The sequence below is a fragment of the Ruditapes philippinarum genome, unplaced genomic scaffold (assembly GCF_026571515.1).
Source record: "Ruditapes philippinarum isolate M1 unplaced genomic scaffold, ASM2657151v2 ctg18430_1_1_1_1, whole genome shotgun sequence".
NCBI lineage: Eukaryota > Metazoa > Mollusca > Bivalvia > Venerida > Veneridae > Ruditapes > Ruditapes philippinarum.
The window spans coordinates 1,163-16,393 of NW_026855748.1; the positions used below are offsets into that span (position 1 = coordinate 1,163).

The 15,231-nt window shown below is 33.2% G+C and overlaps 1 protein-coding gene and 1 long non-coding RNA gene across 2 annotated transcripts; one reads left to right on the forward strand and one right to left on the reverse strand.

Annotated features, from left to right (window-relative positions):
* Positions 1 to 2,853: 2,853 nt before the first annotated feature.
* LOC132744281 (uncharacterized) lies at positions 2,854 to 14,539 on the reverse strand. The gene is made up of 3 exons (XM_060732941.1): positions 14,404 to 14,539; positions 13,670 to 13,887; positions 2,854 to 2,989 (listed from the first exon to the last, which is right to left on the reverse strand). Exons 1-3 carry the CDS (start codon positions 14,485 to 14,487, stop codon positions 2,974 to 2,976), a joined length of 318 nt encoding a protein of 105 aa, XP_060588924.1. The 5' UTR covers positions 14,488 to 14,539; the 3' UTR covers positions 2,854 to 2,973.
* LOC132744282 (uncharacterized) lies at positions 6,732 to 13,121 on the forward strand. Its single transcript, XR_009627676.1, has 3 exons — positions 6,732 to 7,006; positions 7,682 to 7,868; positions 8,476 to 13,121. It is a non-coding gene; the product is annotated as an uncharacterized LOC132744282 (long non-coding RNA).
* Positions 14,540 to 15,231: the final 692 nt, after the last annotated feature.

The following is a 15,231-nucleotide window of genomic DNA, read 5'->3' on the forward strand; positions in this document are numbered from 1 at the left end:
CTTCTCTTTTTTTAATATAAAGCAACATAAACTTTGAAACAATAGTGTGACAAAGTATGAGAGCTAATTTGTCCACAGTGACACTGACCTTTGAGTGAGTGACATGTTTTTGTTTTGTATAAAAGATGTCTCAGATGATCATTTGTGCAAATTTATTTCAAAATAACCTTCATCCACAATACAAGCCGGACATGAACATGTACTTTTACTGTATCCATAAATAGAATACACACAACTTGTTTACTGTGACCTTGAACTTAACTAAATGACATGATTTAATGTGCGACTCATATTCTGGGTTAACACTATAATTATGCCCTTTTGACATTAACATGGCAAGGGCATAAAAAGGAAATGAGATGGTTTTGATAGTGCTTAAACCATGATGATCCCAAGATGCTCACAAGAGTACTATAAGTAATCTTATTAGAAATTAAGAGACATGCTATAATATGGGCATAAACAAGAAATATCATTTAAGGCAAATACTGCTCCTGAAAGCTGCACATTTGTCAATGAACTCCAGTGTGTAAAAGGAAAAAAAGAAAAGAAAAAAGTCTGGACATCACATATTCAAGAACATCCAAGTTATCTATCTACCTACAAATCATAACAAATATCAGTGAATAAATCTTATATTTATGTTTTGTAATTTATATTTATTTTTATTTCTTCAATATTGTTGTTGTTATTGTCTGGATAAGAGTATGATAGACAGACCAACAAGGCGGCAACTTTATGCTCCTTCCACTCCTTGGGTAGCATAAAAAGTTGATCAGATTTTTTCTTTTGTACAAAAATAAAAAATAAATATATAAGATAACATAGAGTAACAGTAAAGTTATTGCAAAAGCTTACATAAATGTTTCATGCCAAGGAACTTAAAGCTTTTAGTCCATAGAATGATTTTTTCCTTAACAACCCTGTAGAAGGACCATACAATGCTGATTGTTATAAAATAATGGTGTAAACAGTAAATGGACAAACACTGTGCTTGGGTAAACTAATATTACATAGGGAGAAGTAAAAAGGTCCTGGGCATTACAACTCTATGTGCAGCTCCTCTGCCTTGTTCATCAGGAGGGACTTTACCTTTATTGTAGACTGACATACCCATTTTTGGAATCGGCAAGAGTCCAAACTTTTATTCCCCATTTATGGGCTTACTAGGGATGTACTGCATAAATTTTATTCTCCCCTTTAAAGGCACAAAAGTTTCATCAACACTGATTTCTTTATTAGGTGAATATGCTGTCTGCCACCTTTCAATCAACATTGAAGAAATTTCACTTATTTTGTATCCTGGATCATTATTTGGACTGTCACGTGCTGGTTCACGCCTGCTGTCAGATGCATGTAGGAATGACAAAATATTTAAAATATCTCAAGTTATATAAGAAGTCAGTTCTTTCAAATTTATTAAGTCATTTTTACTCCAGTACATATCATAGCTAGGCATTCTCACCAATCTCATATACAATACCAATGCAATAATCACTTTCATTTCCGGGACTGACACTTCTGACCAGGATCTAGCACGACCATAGCGCGGTAAAGCATTAATGCCACCTTTTGCCTCAAGGTACCTATTTAAATTAAGCTTTTTTAAATCCACTTAAAACTTGGAATAACCCATTTTTTATTTTTTTCATTTTCCTAAAAAGGAATAAGTAATTGTTTGGGGGGAAATTTTTTCCCCCCCCACCCGGAGGTTGTTTAGATTCAAATCGAAAATTTTAGCTGCTTGATAAGGTCCAGAATTAAAATCAAAATTTTTCAACCATTCAGAATCATAGGCTTCGTGGAATAAATCTCTTTCCTTGCGATTAATTTCTTGTTCAATCTCTAAAAGTTCCTCCCATTCATCGGCGTTTAAATCCTCTAAATCAAACCCATCAAAGCTTTCATTGTCGCTCCCCTGCATAACAATGTCCATAAATTCGTTCTCAGCCATTGTTCAAAGTTAATTACCAATTAATCGTCTAAAAACTTCAAAAAAATGCAAAATTTACGATGAAAAACTTGAAAACAGAAGTAGGAAATGCTTATCGATTAACCCGGATTTAAACCACATGCGTTATGAGAGGGAGGCAAATTATTCAGGTTAAAAATAGTGGCTGAAGTTTCCCAGCTATTTGGGGCGGAATATGTCGCCAGCTGTGGCAGATTACAGAAATTCCATGGCGGATATAACCGCCGCTAGCTTGCAAAGAGTTAAAAACAAGAGGGCCATAATGGCCCTGAATCGCTCATCTGGTGAGTAGTTTCCTAACAATCGTTAGTGGAGAGTTACACCAGTACTAGGACTACCTTCCTCCGCACTAAACTACCAAAGCATCTCCTGGGATCGAACCCATGCCAGAGAGGTAACTGGATTAGAAGTCATCCACTCTAACCCCTCGACCACGGAGGCAGTTTATTATTACATATGTCTAATAAAGGAGAATTCATGTACCAGTAATATAACAAGGACAAAATTGTTTACAGATTATAAAGGGATCTACTTTTATGGATGCTGGACAGCCTGCAATGTTTCTTAATAAATCAGTTTCATCAATGGGAAAGAATGACATTTTTAACACAATGTCATTGTGTTCTTTATATGCCACATATATCTTATCTGACATCAACGAGTCATTTTCTATTTCATCATTGTTATGCAATAAATCATTATCTGCAGTGAATTCTGCCAATACTTGCTCAAAAACAATGAAATTCTTTGTTTGTTGCTCATTCTCTTATTGCAATTACAGTGTTTTCGATGAGTTGGCTCTGCCTCTTTTCTGTTTAGCACTGCAATGCTCACACTTGAAAATTAAATCTTGGCATTTCACATTATGGACCTGCTTTGAACACCTGATACATTTAATTGATGCTTTAATTGAACAACAAATAACACTGCCAATGAATTCTTGAAGAGCAACTTCTTTCTTTTCCTTCACATTGGACAATGGTGTGATAGACCAGTTGAGTTCAACTGCATTTCACCCTGAAACAATGTCAAGTTCAAATTAGCTCTGTAATTAACTTTATGTTGAAGCAAAATTATGCACCTAAACAAATGACAAATTTTTTATTTATACAGAAAAGTCCTTAATTTTAAAGTTATGACATATTGGGATGATCTTGCAAGTAAGAAAAACATGTACTTCTGTGTTATATTTTCTTAAAAGAAAATGTGCCCCTCATCCAATCTTTAGTGACGGATGAGGGACATTATTGGAGTAAAGCCGGAGGCTGAGCATGTATAACAATAGCATGTCTGTCAGACACTCTACTCACTAGTCGCGTATTTAAAGGACCGTAAAAAAGTAGTCCGCGTCGCTATATAAACCGTGTAAACCCCGTCTTATCATATTTCAAAGCAAAAAGTTTTGTTGCCGGACAAAAACACAAGGGAGGGTAAAAACAATATTTTATCCAAAGAAAAAATTCTTTTCAAAGCAAATATAGAGGTGGGTTCATACATGCTCAGCCTCCGGCTTTACTCCAATAATGTCCCTCATCCATCACTAAAGATTGGATGAGGGGCACATTATTTTCCGTAAAGCCTTCGGCTTTCGCATGTATAACAATAGCATATTCAAAGTGACGGCAACAAAATTCTTATAAAGATAACAACAACATACTAATCAGAACAACCAGTATATTTGAACCCACTCAAGAGGAAAAACCTCTAGTACAACAGAAAATGAAAATTTTTCAATAAACAACATATACCCTCTAAAGTAAAGTCACTTTCTAGAAAAAATTGCCTTGACAAAAGGAACATCCTCATTATTAAGTGATTGTCTACAATAAAATTTATAGAAATTACAATCTGATTTCCAATCAGCAGTCTTTAAGATAGATTTCACTGAGCATTTACCACTGTAAGCTGCTGAAACTGCTGCTGATCGGAAAGAATGCGCTTTAAATAAAGTGATATCAATACCAGAAAAATATAACACACTTTTTAACCATCTGGCTACAGTACTTGATGTTATTGCTTTATGCGTGACAAAAGAAACAAGCAACTGCCTGGATTGCCGCACGTTCTTAGTAATATTCATATAATGAAGCAAAGTATGATAAACACACAAACTTTCTGTTTCAAAATGTTCTACCTTCAAACAAAAATTGTTTCCTTTTCCAACTGTTGAAGTTTTAAGTAAACCAGGAAAATAAAACACTGCATATTTATCTTTTCTAAACACTTTCATATAATCTAAATTCAAAGAGATAAGCGTCTGTGCTCTTGTGGCACAAGCAAGAGCTATCAAAGCTGTTAACTTTAAAGTTAACTTTTTAATACACAAAGAATCCAGTGGATACCAAGAAGACAATAAATTTAAAACTTTGCCCACATCCCAAGTAAACTTGTATCTAGGTACACTAGGTTTCACATTAAAAATTCCTCTCATGAAACGACTAATAAGTCTAGGAGATCTGCACCATTTAATTCCAATGATATTAAGAGTTTGTAATAAAGTTGATTTATGAGTGTTCAACACGGAATAGGATTTTCCACATAAATGTAAAGAATATAAATATGACATTACCTCTATTTCAGTGGGCTTAATGGGATTTTTGGAAGGAAATTTTTTAAAAAAAAAATTTCCTTTCTATAGTATCGGTCTGCCTATATCAAAAAAGAACGAACAACACCTAATTGCATTCTGTTTAAGCTCAATAGAAAATAAGTAGTTAATGCGACCAAGAAAGTAGTGCAGCAGAACTATATGTAATACTTTCAAACGTGGATGACTTGAAGAAAAAGCTGATGTTCAAAAAAACTTGAAATGATGATATTCAATGTTAGCTAACATCAATGGAACATAATCTCAAACGTGTACGAAAAAAAAACATCAGTATTATTACGCATTAGGCCAAAGAAAAGTTTGTGTCCATGTACCTATGTACAATAAATTGAATATAAATAAGGTGTAATTTTGTAGCAGATATGCTGAAAAATTCACATGTAAGTCAGCCGAAGGGAAAATGAAAAGTATTTATTGTATATATTTAGCAATTTATTGAATAGCATTTTTATGCCCCCGCTGATTTTTTTTACGTCAATAACTCAAGAGGAAACAATGGATACAATATGTGGCCTTAAAAAAAGCGTACTATTTTCGCAAAAAAAATGGTTCGCAAACTTTCATAGAATCAAAGCGTTTGAAACAAAAATATTATTATATAAATAATAAAAAACACAAGATAACAATACAAGTCTTTCAAGGTATTCTGGAAATTTAACGGATGCAATTTGGTAAAACTTGGTTTTGACTAGTAGGGCACAATCGCCATTGTTCGGACCATCGACAGAATAACGTTCGTGTTTTTCAGATTGCTCCATCCAAGACATAGATTTGCTGATGAATAACATCGCAAAGGTTTGTGGAAATGCTTTTATTTCTTTGTTCAAAATCGTTTTGTGTTTGCAGATGTTAATTTGTTAGACAAACGAAATTAGGTCAAGGATTGTTTACATTATTGAATTTACAGGTAAACTCGGCCCTATACCAACTCGGGACAGGTCAACTCGGTCCTCTATTAAAACCATATAGCCTATTAGGATATAGATTGTTTAGATTGTTTAGTTAATAAAATATTGTTTGAAATTATCTTTAAGATAAATAATTATCTTAAGAAGAGATATCAAGACAATATATGTTAAATATTAATCAATACTGTAAATAGAGTTTTTAGATTGAATTTTTGTGACAATGAATTTTATTGTATTTAATACTGTTTGTTTTTTAATATGGCAAATGCTTGTTGAACGATATTTTTTACAAAAAAATCTGGAGTAGCATAAAATGCGTTTAAATTGTAAATTCTTTCTTTCTCTACAATTTCACATACTTTTCAATATCCTTGAGTAGATGTCTGTTAGTGTGAAAATGTTAAACCATGACAGTTATGATGAAAACATATCAAAAGTAAGAAAAGTAATCATTATCAGTAATTATGTAATTATGGGCCGAGTTGACCCGTGCTGAGTTGGAATAGGGCCGAGCTGTCTCGAGGGCCAAATACGTTTAAGGGCCAATCTGACCCTGATTCGAATTTACAGTGTTGACTGTTGTGAAGGATTTGCTTTTTTTCATTTCTATTGTATATAGACTATCTATTAACATAGAAATAAGTTTATAATATGTTATATTCAACTGTTGTGTACAATTGATATTCGATAACTGTATAAATATTTATCATGGCCCTCTTGATTTTTTATTTGGCGAGGTCCGAGGACAGGCAGCCTTTCGCACAGACTGCAATTTGCAGTTGGTATAGTAATTTTTAGTGTTTGATGATCAGAAGATTTTTTCCTTCTGAAAATCATGGACTTGAATAATTCAAATCTGTGTGAAAGCACAAAGAGAAAGAGACTGAAAATTAATTTTATTATTTCTATGGACAATATTGATGTAATAAATTTGTAATAAAACATGTGGGTCAATTTCCAGCAATAATTGAATCATGACACAAGTATTTTTAATAATTTTATTTAACTTGTGGCTACTTGAAAATTTCATGCTGGATGTTTGCTTACCATTACATTTTGCATAAGACTCACTCTGCTCTATGATTGACATTAAAGTCCACAGGCCAATTCATTTCTGATATATCTATAATCTTTCCGATATCTTGTTATAATATAAATGACTGAACATCATTGTAGAATTATAAGGAAAAAATATATAATATATGTTCATTCTTTGTTAAAAAATGTTAGAAGACTTGCAAGTTACCGACTTTATCATTGCATTTATTTATTATTGAAAAAAATGCTGAACAGCTAGTCTCAACAGTGTTTATAGGCTAGAATTTTCAGTTTGCATTAGGGCCAAAATTATTAAATATATTGTTAGTCATGACGGCTTTCCCATTGCTGTCATCAAACTTTAACCTTGTTCATAACTTTTTCAGATCTTGGTGTATTGTCTTCATACTTGGCCACAACAACCCTTCAAATAGACCAGACTAAACTAAATTAAACTTGACCACCATATTAACATTCAAGGTAAATGTCTAAATTTTCTTGATTTTTGCTATTAGTGGCTATAATTTGTTATTTTTGAATGGATTGTCTTCAAACTTGAACAACAATCTTTCAGGATAGGACCTGACTCACTCATGATGTCCTTGAAGCTTTTGTGATCAGAAGTTGTACAGAATAATACAAACCCAGAGCAATTTCATTTACTTTTTTTTTGCAACTTCTGAGAAAATGGATTTTAAAGATAGTTGTTTTCTTGAAATTTCAGCACAGTATAGTAGATAGTAAAGACATTTAATACATACTGTATATACACTATAATTACTATAGTAATACTATAAAAATCTTTATGCTTGGACAATTTGAAACAAATTGTTTCTTAAACAGTGTAAGAAATTAGGATTTGAATCGACTAGGCTGGTCAGACTACTAGATCGGAATATTCACTTGTCCAAAAGACATTTCACTAGCACGATTCATTTGTTCAAAACAGTTGTTTATATTGCCTCTGAAAATACAGTAGCCTGGTCGGGCTTGTTTTACTGTGAAAAGTTGATAGCCCGAGGAGAAATTTAGTAGTCGGACTCTCAGACTACTGCTAATTTCGAACACTGCTTAAATTATTGATTTGATATTAACTAACATAATTATTGGCATACTATATGTATATCTAATAATGATTATATTTTAATGTTTCAGAAGTTCGGCCTACATGTCAGATTTATGAATGTGAACAGCAGGATATCGATTTTAAGGATGCTTTAGGGTCAATGACAATGAAATCACGAGTGATAAAGGCTAAAATGTGAGACTGTCAATCTGACTAACCTTGAAGTGAACAAATGGAAAAATGTCTCTTTCAATAGCATGGGCTTTTAAGGAAGAGGTACATGATTATTTAGAAGTATTTGTATATGATATTTCTTAATTATTATATTTCTGATAGCTTTTTTTTTTCTAGACTTGTTTAAAGGCTGACACAGGACAGTTTATTTTAAGTCAGTGAGCTTCGGTCACTGGATAGACTATTGTCACAAAAAGCCAAATTTATAAAAAAGAATTACAGTGTATTTAAATATCTTACACAAGAAATTAGGAACAAAATTAATTGCAAGAAAAATTGTGACATGTAACATGTATTCAGGATTTCAGCTTTCTTTTCCTTTTTTTACCTCAGGACAATTCACATTAAAATATTGAATATTCACAGTAAGTAGTGTTAGCACTCCGACATATCTGACATATATGATCATCTTATCATCACTTAGCTGTCTATAGCTTATCAGAATCACTCACATTTATGAATTTAAATAATTTTGAAAAAATTGCTGCTTAGCAAATAGATAAAATACTTGGGGTGTCTGTGACTGATTGGTTTAGTTTTCTTGATTTTAAACCTTTAAGCCTTTCACTGCTGTAAGTTCGTTCTCGGCAAGGGTTTACAAGTGGAATTTAAATTTTGCAATTAACTTTTTCTAAACAAATATTTTCAGGAAACAGAGGCGCTTATATGATAGAACAGTAAAAGCAGGAGTGATAAGGAAAGATACATGTAGAATAAGATGTGTCTTCATGTCTGAAACACTAAAGAAATAGAAATATTGTGGTTTTATAAACTTTAAAAGAAATTGGAATATCAGGAGACTGCCTGCCCTTTGCAATGTTGGATAATGAGTTCTTAGATGTGATGTCGAAAGCCTCATGAATACATGTATAGTACCATGACTTAATCTAATTAGAAAAAGAAAATGACATTGAGGAGAAAACTAGTCACCAGTCTTTCACCAAGAACTAGAGATAACTTTCCAATATTTGAAATATCATAATATGTATAGAACTTTATTGAGCCACCAGTTTTTCACCAGGAAAATAAGATCACTTAACTATTTTTAGCTCACCTGTCACAAAAGTGACAGGGTGAGCTTTTTTGATCGCTTTTCGTCTGGCGTCCACTTTAAATGACATCTCCTCATAAACCACTAAGCCAATTTCATCCAAACTTCACAGGAATGTTTCTTTGGTGGTCACCTCTAAATATTGTTCATAGAACGCTGGTTGCCATGGCAACCAAAAGAAAAAAACTTAAAGTATCTTCTTTTAAAGAACCTAAAGAGCTAGAGCTTAGACAAAGTATCTTCTTTTAAAGGTATGAAACATCTTCTAGTGAGTGTCTACCAAGTTTGTTCAAATAAAAGCCCTGGGGGTCAAAATTGGCCCCGCCCCAGGGGGTCATTGAATTCCCCTATATGCATATAGTAAAAACTTAAAAATCTTCTTTTAAAGACCCAAAATAGCTAGAGTTTAGATATCAAGCATTAAACATCTTCTTGTAAGTGTCTACAAAGTTTGTTCAAATAAAAGCCCTGGGGTCAAAATTGGCCCCTCCCCGGGGGTGATTTGATTTTCCTTATATGTGTATAGCAAAAACTTAAAAACCTTCTTTGAAAAAAACCTAAATAGCTAGAGTTTAGATATTAAGCATGAAACATCTTCTGGTAAGTGTGTACAAGGCCCACCCCAGGGGTTTCATTGTTTTTAACTATTTGTGTATAGTAAAAAACTTAAAAAATCTTCTTTTAACAAACCCAATGAGCTAGAGCCTAGATGTTTAGCATGAAACATCTTATGGTGTCGACCAAGTTTGTTCAAATTTAAGCCCTTGTATAAAAATTGGCCATGCCGGGGTGGGGGGTGGTGCAGAGGTCTTTGTTTTACATTATATGTGTGTAGTAAAAAACTTAACATCATGAAACATCTTCTAACGGGTGTCTTACAAGTTTGGTCAAATAAAAACCCTGGGTTTTAAACTGGCCCCGCTCCAGGGGCCTATATACACATGGCCCTCTTGTTCAACAATCTTGTTGAAATATGTATGAACAAATCTTTATCAACTTCAAGCTTTTATTGAAGGAATTTGAAATAACTTGGCAGAAATGATTGTTATAATAAGACAATGAGTCATGTCAACAACCAGACCCCTACCTCCAGGGTCAAGGTCGCACTTGCTCATTCAAGGTCAACTTGTCTTTTTGAGAGTATATCTCGTGTCTGGTCTTCCCTATCTCTAAAGGGATTTTGTAAATTCTTTGCCACAATTGCTCACAATAATGAGAAGATGTGTCATGCTCAACAACAGGTCACCTGCCTCAAGGTCAAGGTCACACTTGGAGGTCAAATATTAGCATAGCCTGTTACAGGGTATATTTCGTGTCCGGTCCATAACTTTGTCATTTATTGAAGGAATTTGAAATAACTTGGCACAAATGTTTGTTATAATAAGACGATGATGTGCAACAACCAGACCCTTACCTTCAGGTCAAGGTCACACTTGCTCATTCAATGTCAACATTGTCCATTTGAGGGTATATCTCGTGTCCAGTCTATACCTTTCTTATCTTTGAAAGGATTTTGTAAATACTTGCCGCAATTGTTCACAACAATGAGATGATGTGTTATGCGCAACAATCGGTCACCAACCTAGAAGGTCAAGGTCACACTTGGAGGTCTAAGATTAACATAGCCTGTTATAGGGTATTTTTTTTTGTCTGGTCCATAACTTTTTTGTATATCAAAGGATTTTGAAAACACTTGGCACAAATATTCACTATAATAAGACAATGTGTCAAGCGCAACACCTGCATCCCTACCTCCAAGGTCAGGGTCACATTTCGAGGTAAAAAATTAACATAGTCTTTTAAAGGGTATATATTGTGTCAATGTAGAACTTCTTCATAGTTCAAGGGATTTTGAAATAACTTGACACAAATAGTCACAATAATAAGACGATATGTCAATTACAACACCTGCACCCCTGCCTCCAAGGTCAAGGTCACACTTACATGTATAAAGGTAACAAAGTCTGTTATATGGTATATTTTATGCCCCGTCCATAACTTCTTCATAGATGAAGGGATTTGGAAAATACTTGGCACAAATAGTCACAATGATAAGATGATATGTCATGCACAACACCTGCACCCCTACCTCCAAGGTCAAGGTCACACTAAGAGGTCAAAGCAGGGATTTTTTCCAGGATTTTGGGAACATAATCCATACCCATGCAACTGAGAATTTCAGCGATATTTTGTTAAAATTGGGAAAAAATGTATGACTAAAAGTTTGCAGTGATTAAATGTATGCAAGCAATCACTGCCTAGGATGGCTTCTTCAAACATTTAAACACTATTACAGTAAAGAAGCCCTTATTTTTCAAAGATTTTAGAATTCTTTATTCAATATTTATATTTTTGTAACTTTCAATTGGGAATATTTTCCTTTGGATTGGGAAAATAATATACTATTTTCAATTGGGAATATGTCCCAATAACGGCTATAAAATAAGCCAAAAAATCCCTGCAAAGCATAACATGATATATTTTTGAAATTCAGTATTTCATTGGATTTCTTTAATAAATTTATTGTTGCATTTGCAGATCCAGCATTGATCATAATTTTGGACTGAAAATCCTTAGATCCCTGCCTCAATCTTTTGAAATAGCACAATTTTTTGCTTCATATAAAACTTCCCTGAGGCGGGGGACGTTGGTATCTCTGTTACAAATTCTTGTTTATTTTACCAACAAGTGTTCACTTTCAAACTTTTGATCATTGTATTTTTTGTACTACCTTTTGTATAATGTTGTATTTTATTTATGTTCTTATTCTAAGATTAGCATGGCCAACTCATGAAAGTCCAAATGATGGTCAACTTTTTTTATGTTTTTTTTTTTTTTTTTTTTTTTTTAACATTATTTACTTTATTTTTACAGTGTTCCTCTGAATCATACATTCTGTTTTTAGTTAAACATGCACTTCTTGTTACTTATTTTCCCATACTTCATATTACATTGATCACGGTTTGATGTGATGGCTCATAAAATTGTAACAATATCATTCTTTGTACTTTACCTAGTAATTTATGAAAACAGAAATGCTCTTGTAAGCTAACCAATAAGATTTGTACACCTTTTAAGGATTCAATTTATAACTGGTATATTCAACAATGTATCAAAACACAGGTCAAGTATGATTTCAGTTACATTCCACAAAATTTATACAACATTATGCATTCCTTACCAAAATCATATGCAAAAAAATGATTTATAACTGATAATATTTGAATGCTTTTGAAATCTATAAAGATTTTTCATATAACTCTGGACAAAATTTAACAGTCTTCAGTGAGTTGGAGTGTAGTATGAAAAATCAGGTGTCTGTTGCAAAGATCAAGGTCACTACTTTGGATCAAAAGTCAGATAATAACTTAAAACATGAGAGTATATTTCTATATACATGGCTGGATTTTCATAACATTTATCACAAATGCTCACTTATGTATACATCTTTCTCCCCAATCTGAAGCTTTAAGGTTCAGTTCTGAATAATGGCAACAGGCTTGGTATATGCTGCCAGTGGGCTTGTCTAATTATGTACATATTTTGATTACCCACTCAATATAAGCATTGTACTTAACGCAGGCATTCAAGTCCTATGGGCACATTTCTACTTTCGACTATATTTTGTTGTATAATGTCAGTCTTGTACATTGTAAAAAATCCTTAAAACAGCACCTCCTATATTACTGGCCGTTTGCATTAAAGCTTCTTTCTTTCAGATTGTTATAAATTGTATCACCTCAATATGTACCAATAATTTAAAGGGACTCACTCCATTGAGGTTTAAAAGCCTAAAACATAACATTTGAATTTCTACAGAAATGAGCCGGGGCACTTGATACAGAAATATATGCACAGATAGTGAAGAAATATACTTTGAAATGAATTGAAAATCAATTTTTTTTTATGCTTTTCTCAGCCTGATCTGCGTGATATGTGTTTAAACGCTTTCATTTTCGGTAATTTTTTTACAATTTGAATAATTATTCTTGAAAAACGAAGTGCGCAAATGATCTGAAATTTTTCTCAAAGATTAGTGGTCAAAACACATCAAGTGGTACATTAATCTAGAAAAATAAATTTCATTCTCATCATGTCAAAAAACCTCAGTGGAGTTCCTTTTACACATTTTATCTGACAAACTAAATTTCATTATCTCCATATATTTAATCATTTATTTTTTATATAACATATATTTTTACTTTTATGCAAGTTTTGACAATAAAAGTTTATTTTAAATCATTGTTCTTTGTTTTGCTATGACTTTAACAGCATGTACATCAATTTCATACTAAAACACAATTAGTTATGTTAGAACTTACAAATGTAAGCACATGATGAGCTTTACTTGTCCTTGAGTTTAAAATAAAAAGTCTCTTCATTAACTATGATTAAATAATGCTTATGGCATGGTCTTGAATTCCTATGAAGTAGTCATATAAGTCATGGCCGATTTAGGTCAAACTGAGTGGTTCTTTGTGTGCATAAATTAATGCAGTAGTATTATCTATTAATTCACTAATTACTATATTAGTAACAGAATTGCCTATGATTTCAACTGATTATGAGTGTCACAACTTATGGGTTTGGGGCCCTGGGCAAAGAACTAGTTATCAGCCCACTGAACATGAGTAGTGCAAAAACGGAAACAATGACGTCACATTTTACGTCATCAAATCAGCTAGCTGTAGATTGAAGCTTGCACATATTCCTTTGTTTTTAATTCACACGCATTAGGTATTTCTATGAAAATTTCCTTCCAACAGTACTTTCAGTGCTTTGATTACTATACCTTTCACACCAAACACACCATTTTCCCCAGGCCAAAGAATACTGTTTTCTTGTTCCAGCTTTCCAAGATTGCAAGATAATGGATACAACTTCTGGTAAAACTCCCTCACTTTGCAAATGTTTGCTGATAACTCCACTGCGACCAAGGTCATTGATCTTGAAAAAAGGTGAGTTGTCCCACAATGCGGTAAAGTCAGTAGATCCTTGTGACGCGGCAATCTGATAGGAACAGAGATCAACAGGTCAAATATTAGAGGAAACCAAAATTGTGACTTCCAAAAAGGAATTATCATAATTACCCGCGGAACCTTATCTTCAATAGTTTTATTTACCACTTTTCCTATTAAAATAAAAGGAGGAAACAAGTAACTGTAAACGAAATTAGTCAACCTTATTTCTCTTTGGTCAAATATGAAAGACGATTGAATGATTAAATTTACATGCAAAAACTGTTATTACTGCCATTCCTCTTAATTGTAACTTCACACCTTTAATGTTACGCGGATGCTTAAAAATGAAATGTACATGTTATAAATGTTTAATTGGCATTTTTCTCTCTGAAAAATATTGTGTATTTATTTGCTATGTTCAGATCATGGCCCACGTCTTTGAATTTCCGTGGTGAAACACTGCAATTATTTATTACTGGTCAACATTGTTCAAGAAGTTTGAAAAATGACTGCCCAAAAACATTATTGTTCCAGAACAGAATTCATGTCCTAGATAGATGCTTACTTGGTTAAGTATAAATGCTTGGCATTTTTGTACTCCGTTTTTGTCTTTTTCTTTCGAAGCAAATCCAATTTTCACTGATATCATTTTCCATATGTCTAATCTTTAGGTTTAATTGCTACAGATGGATGCTGAAGCTCCCTTTCATAATTCTCACCACATGCAATTATAGCACATTTTGCAATAACGTCAAAGGCTTCCAAGGTTATGCACTGTGTCATATTTGCATGAGGCCGATTGATTTCTTTCCAAATAAGTATCAGTGAATCAAGACGCCAAAGGCATCCTATAGCTTGCATGATTTTTGCGTTTCTAATTGCACTCATAAAGTGGATTTCTCCCAATGTGTGTCTTCTAAAGCAATCCTGGTGATATCGTCTTTATGCAGGATTGAAAAGACTTTGTCTTTCAGTTTCTGGTTGTCTATTGATGCAATTTTTCCTTGAAAAACTAAGCTCTTGATGATTGCCACTTTGACTGTTACTTTAGTTTCTGCCGGGCATGTCTCATGGTGCTAGCTATAAATTTTCTTTCATAACAATCAGGACAGCCACCATATAATTCAGAATTAAATTCTCCTTTCCTTTGCTGGGAAAGTAACAGCTCACGTTTTTTATTTTTAACGACAAGTAATGAACTGACTGCTCTACCTTTGACTTTCAGAACTGCTTCGAGCACTAATTATGTTTGATCCACAACAAACTACTTCTAGCTCGAACGATTCATTTTCCATAATGTTATCTGTTGACTCCAGGTTCAATGCCATTAACAAAACATCAATGTTAATGAATAAAGAGGTTTCATCCTCTAGGAAAAGTTATGCAAGATTAT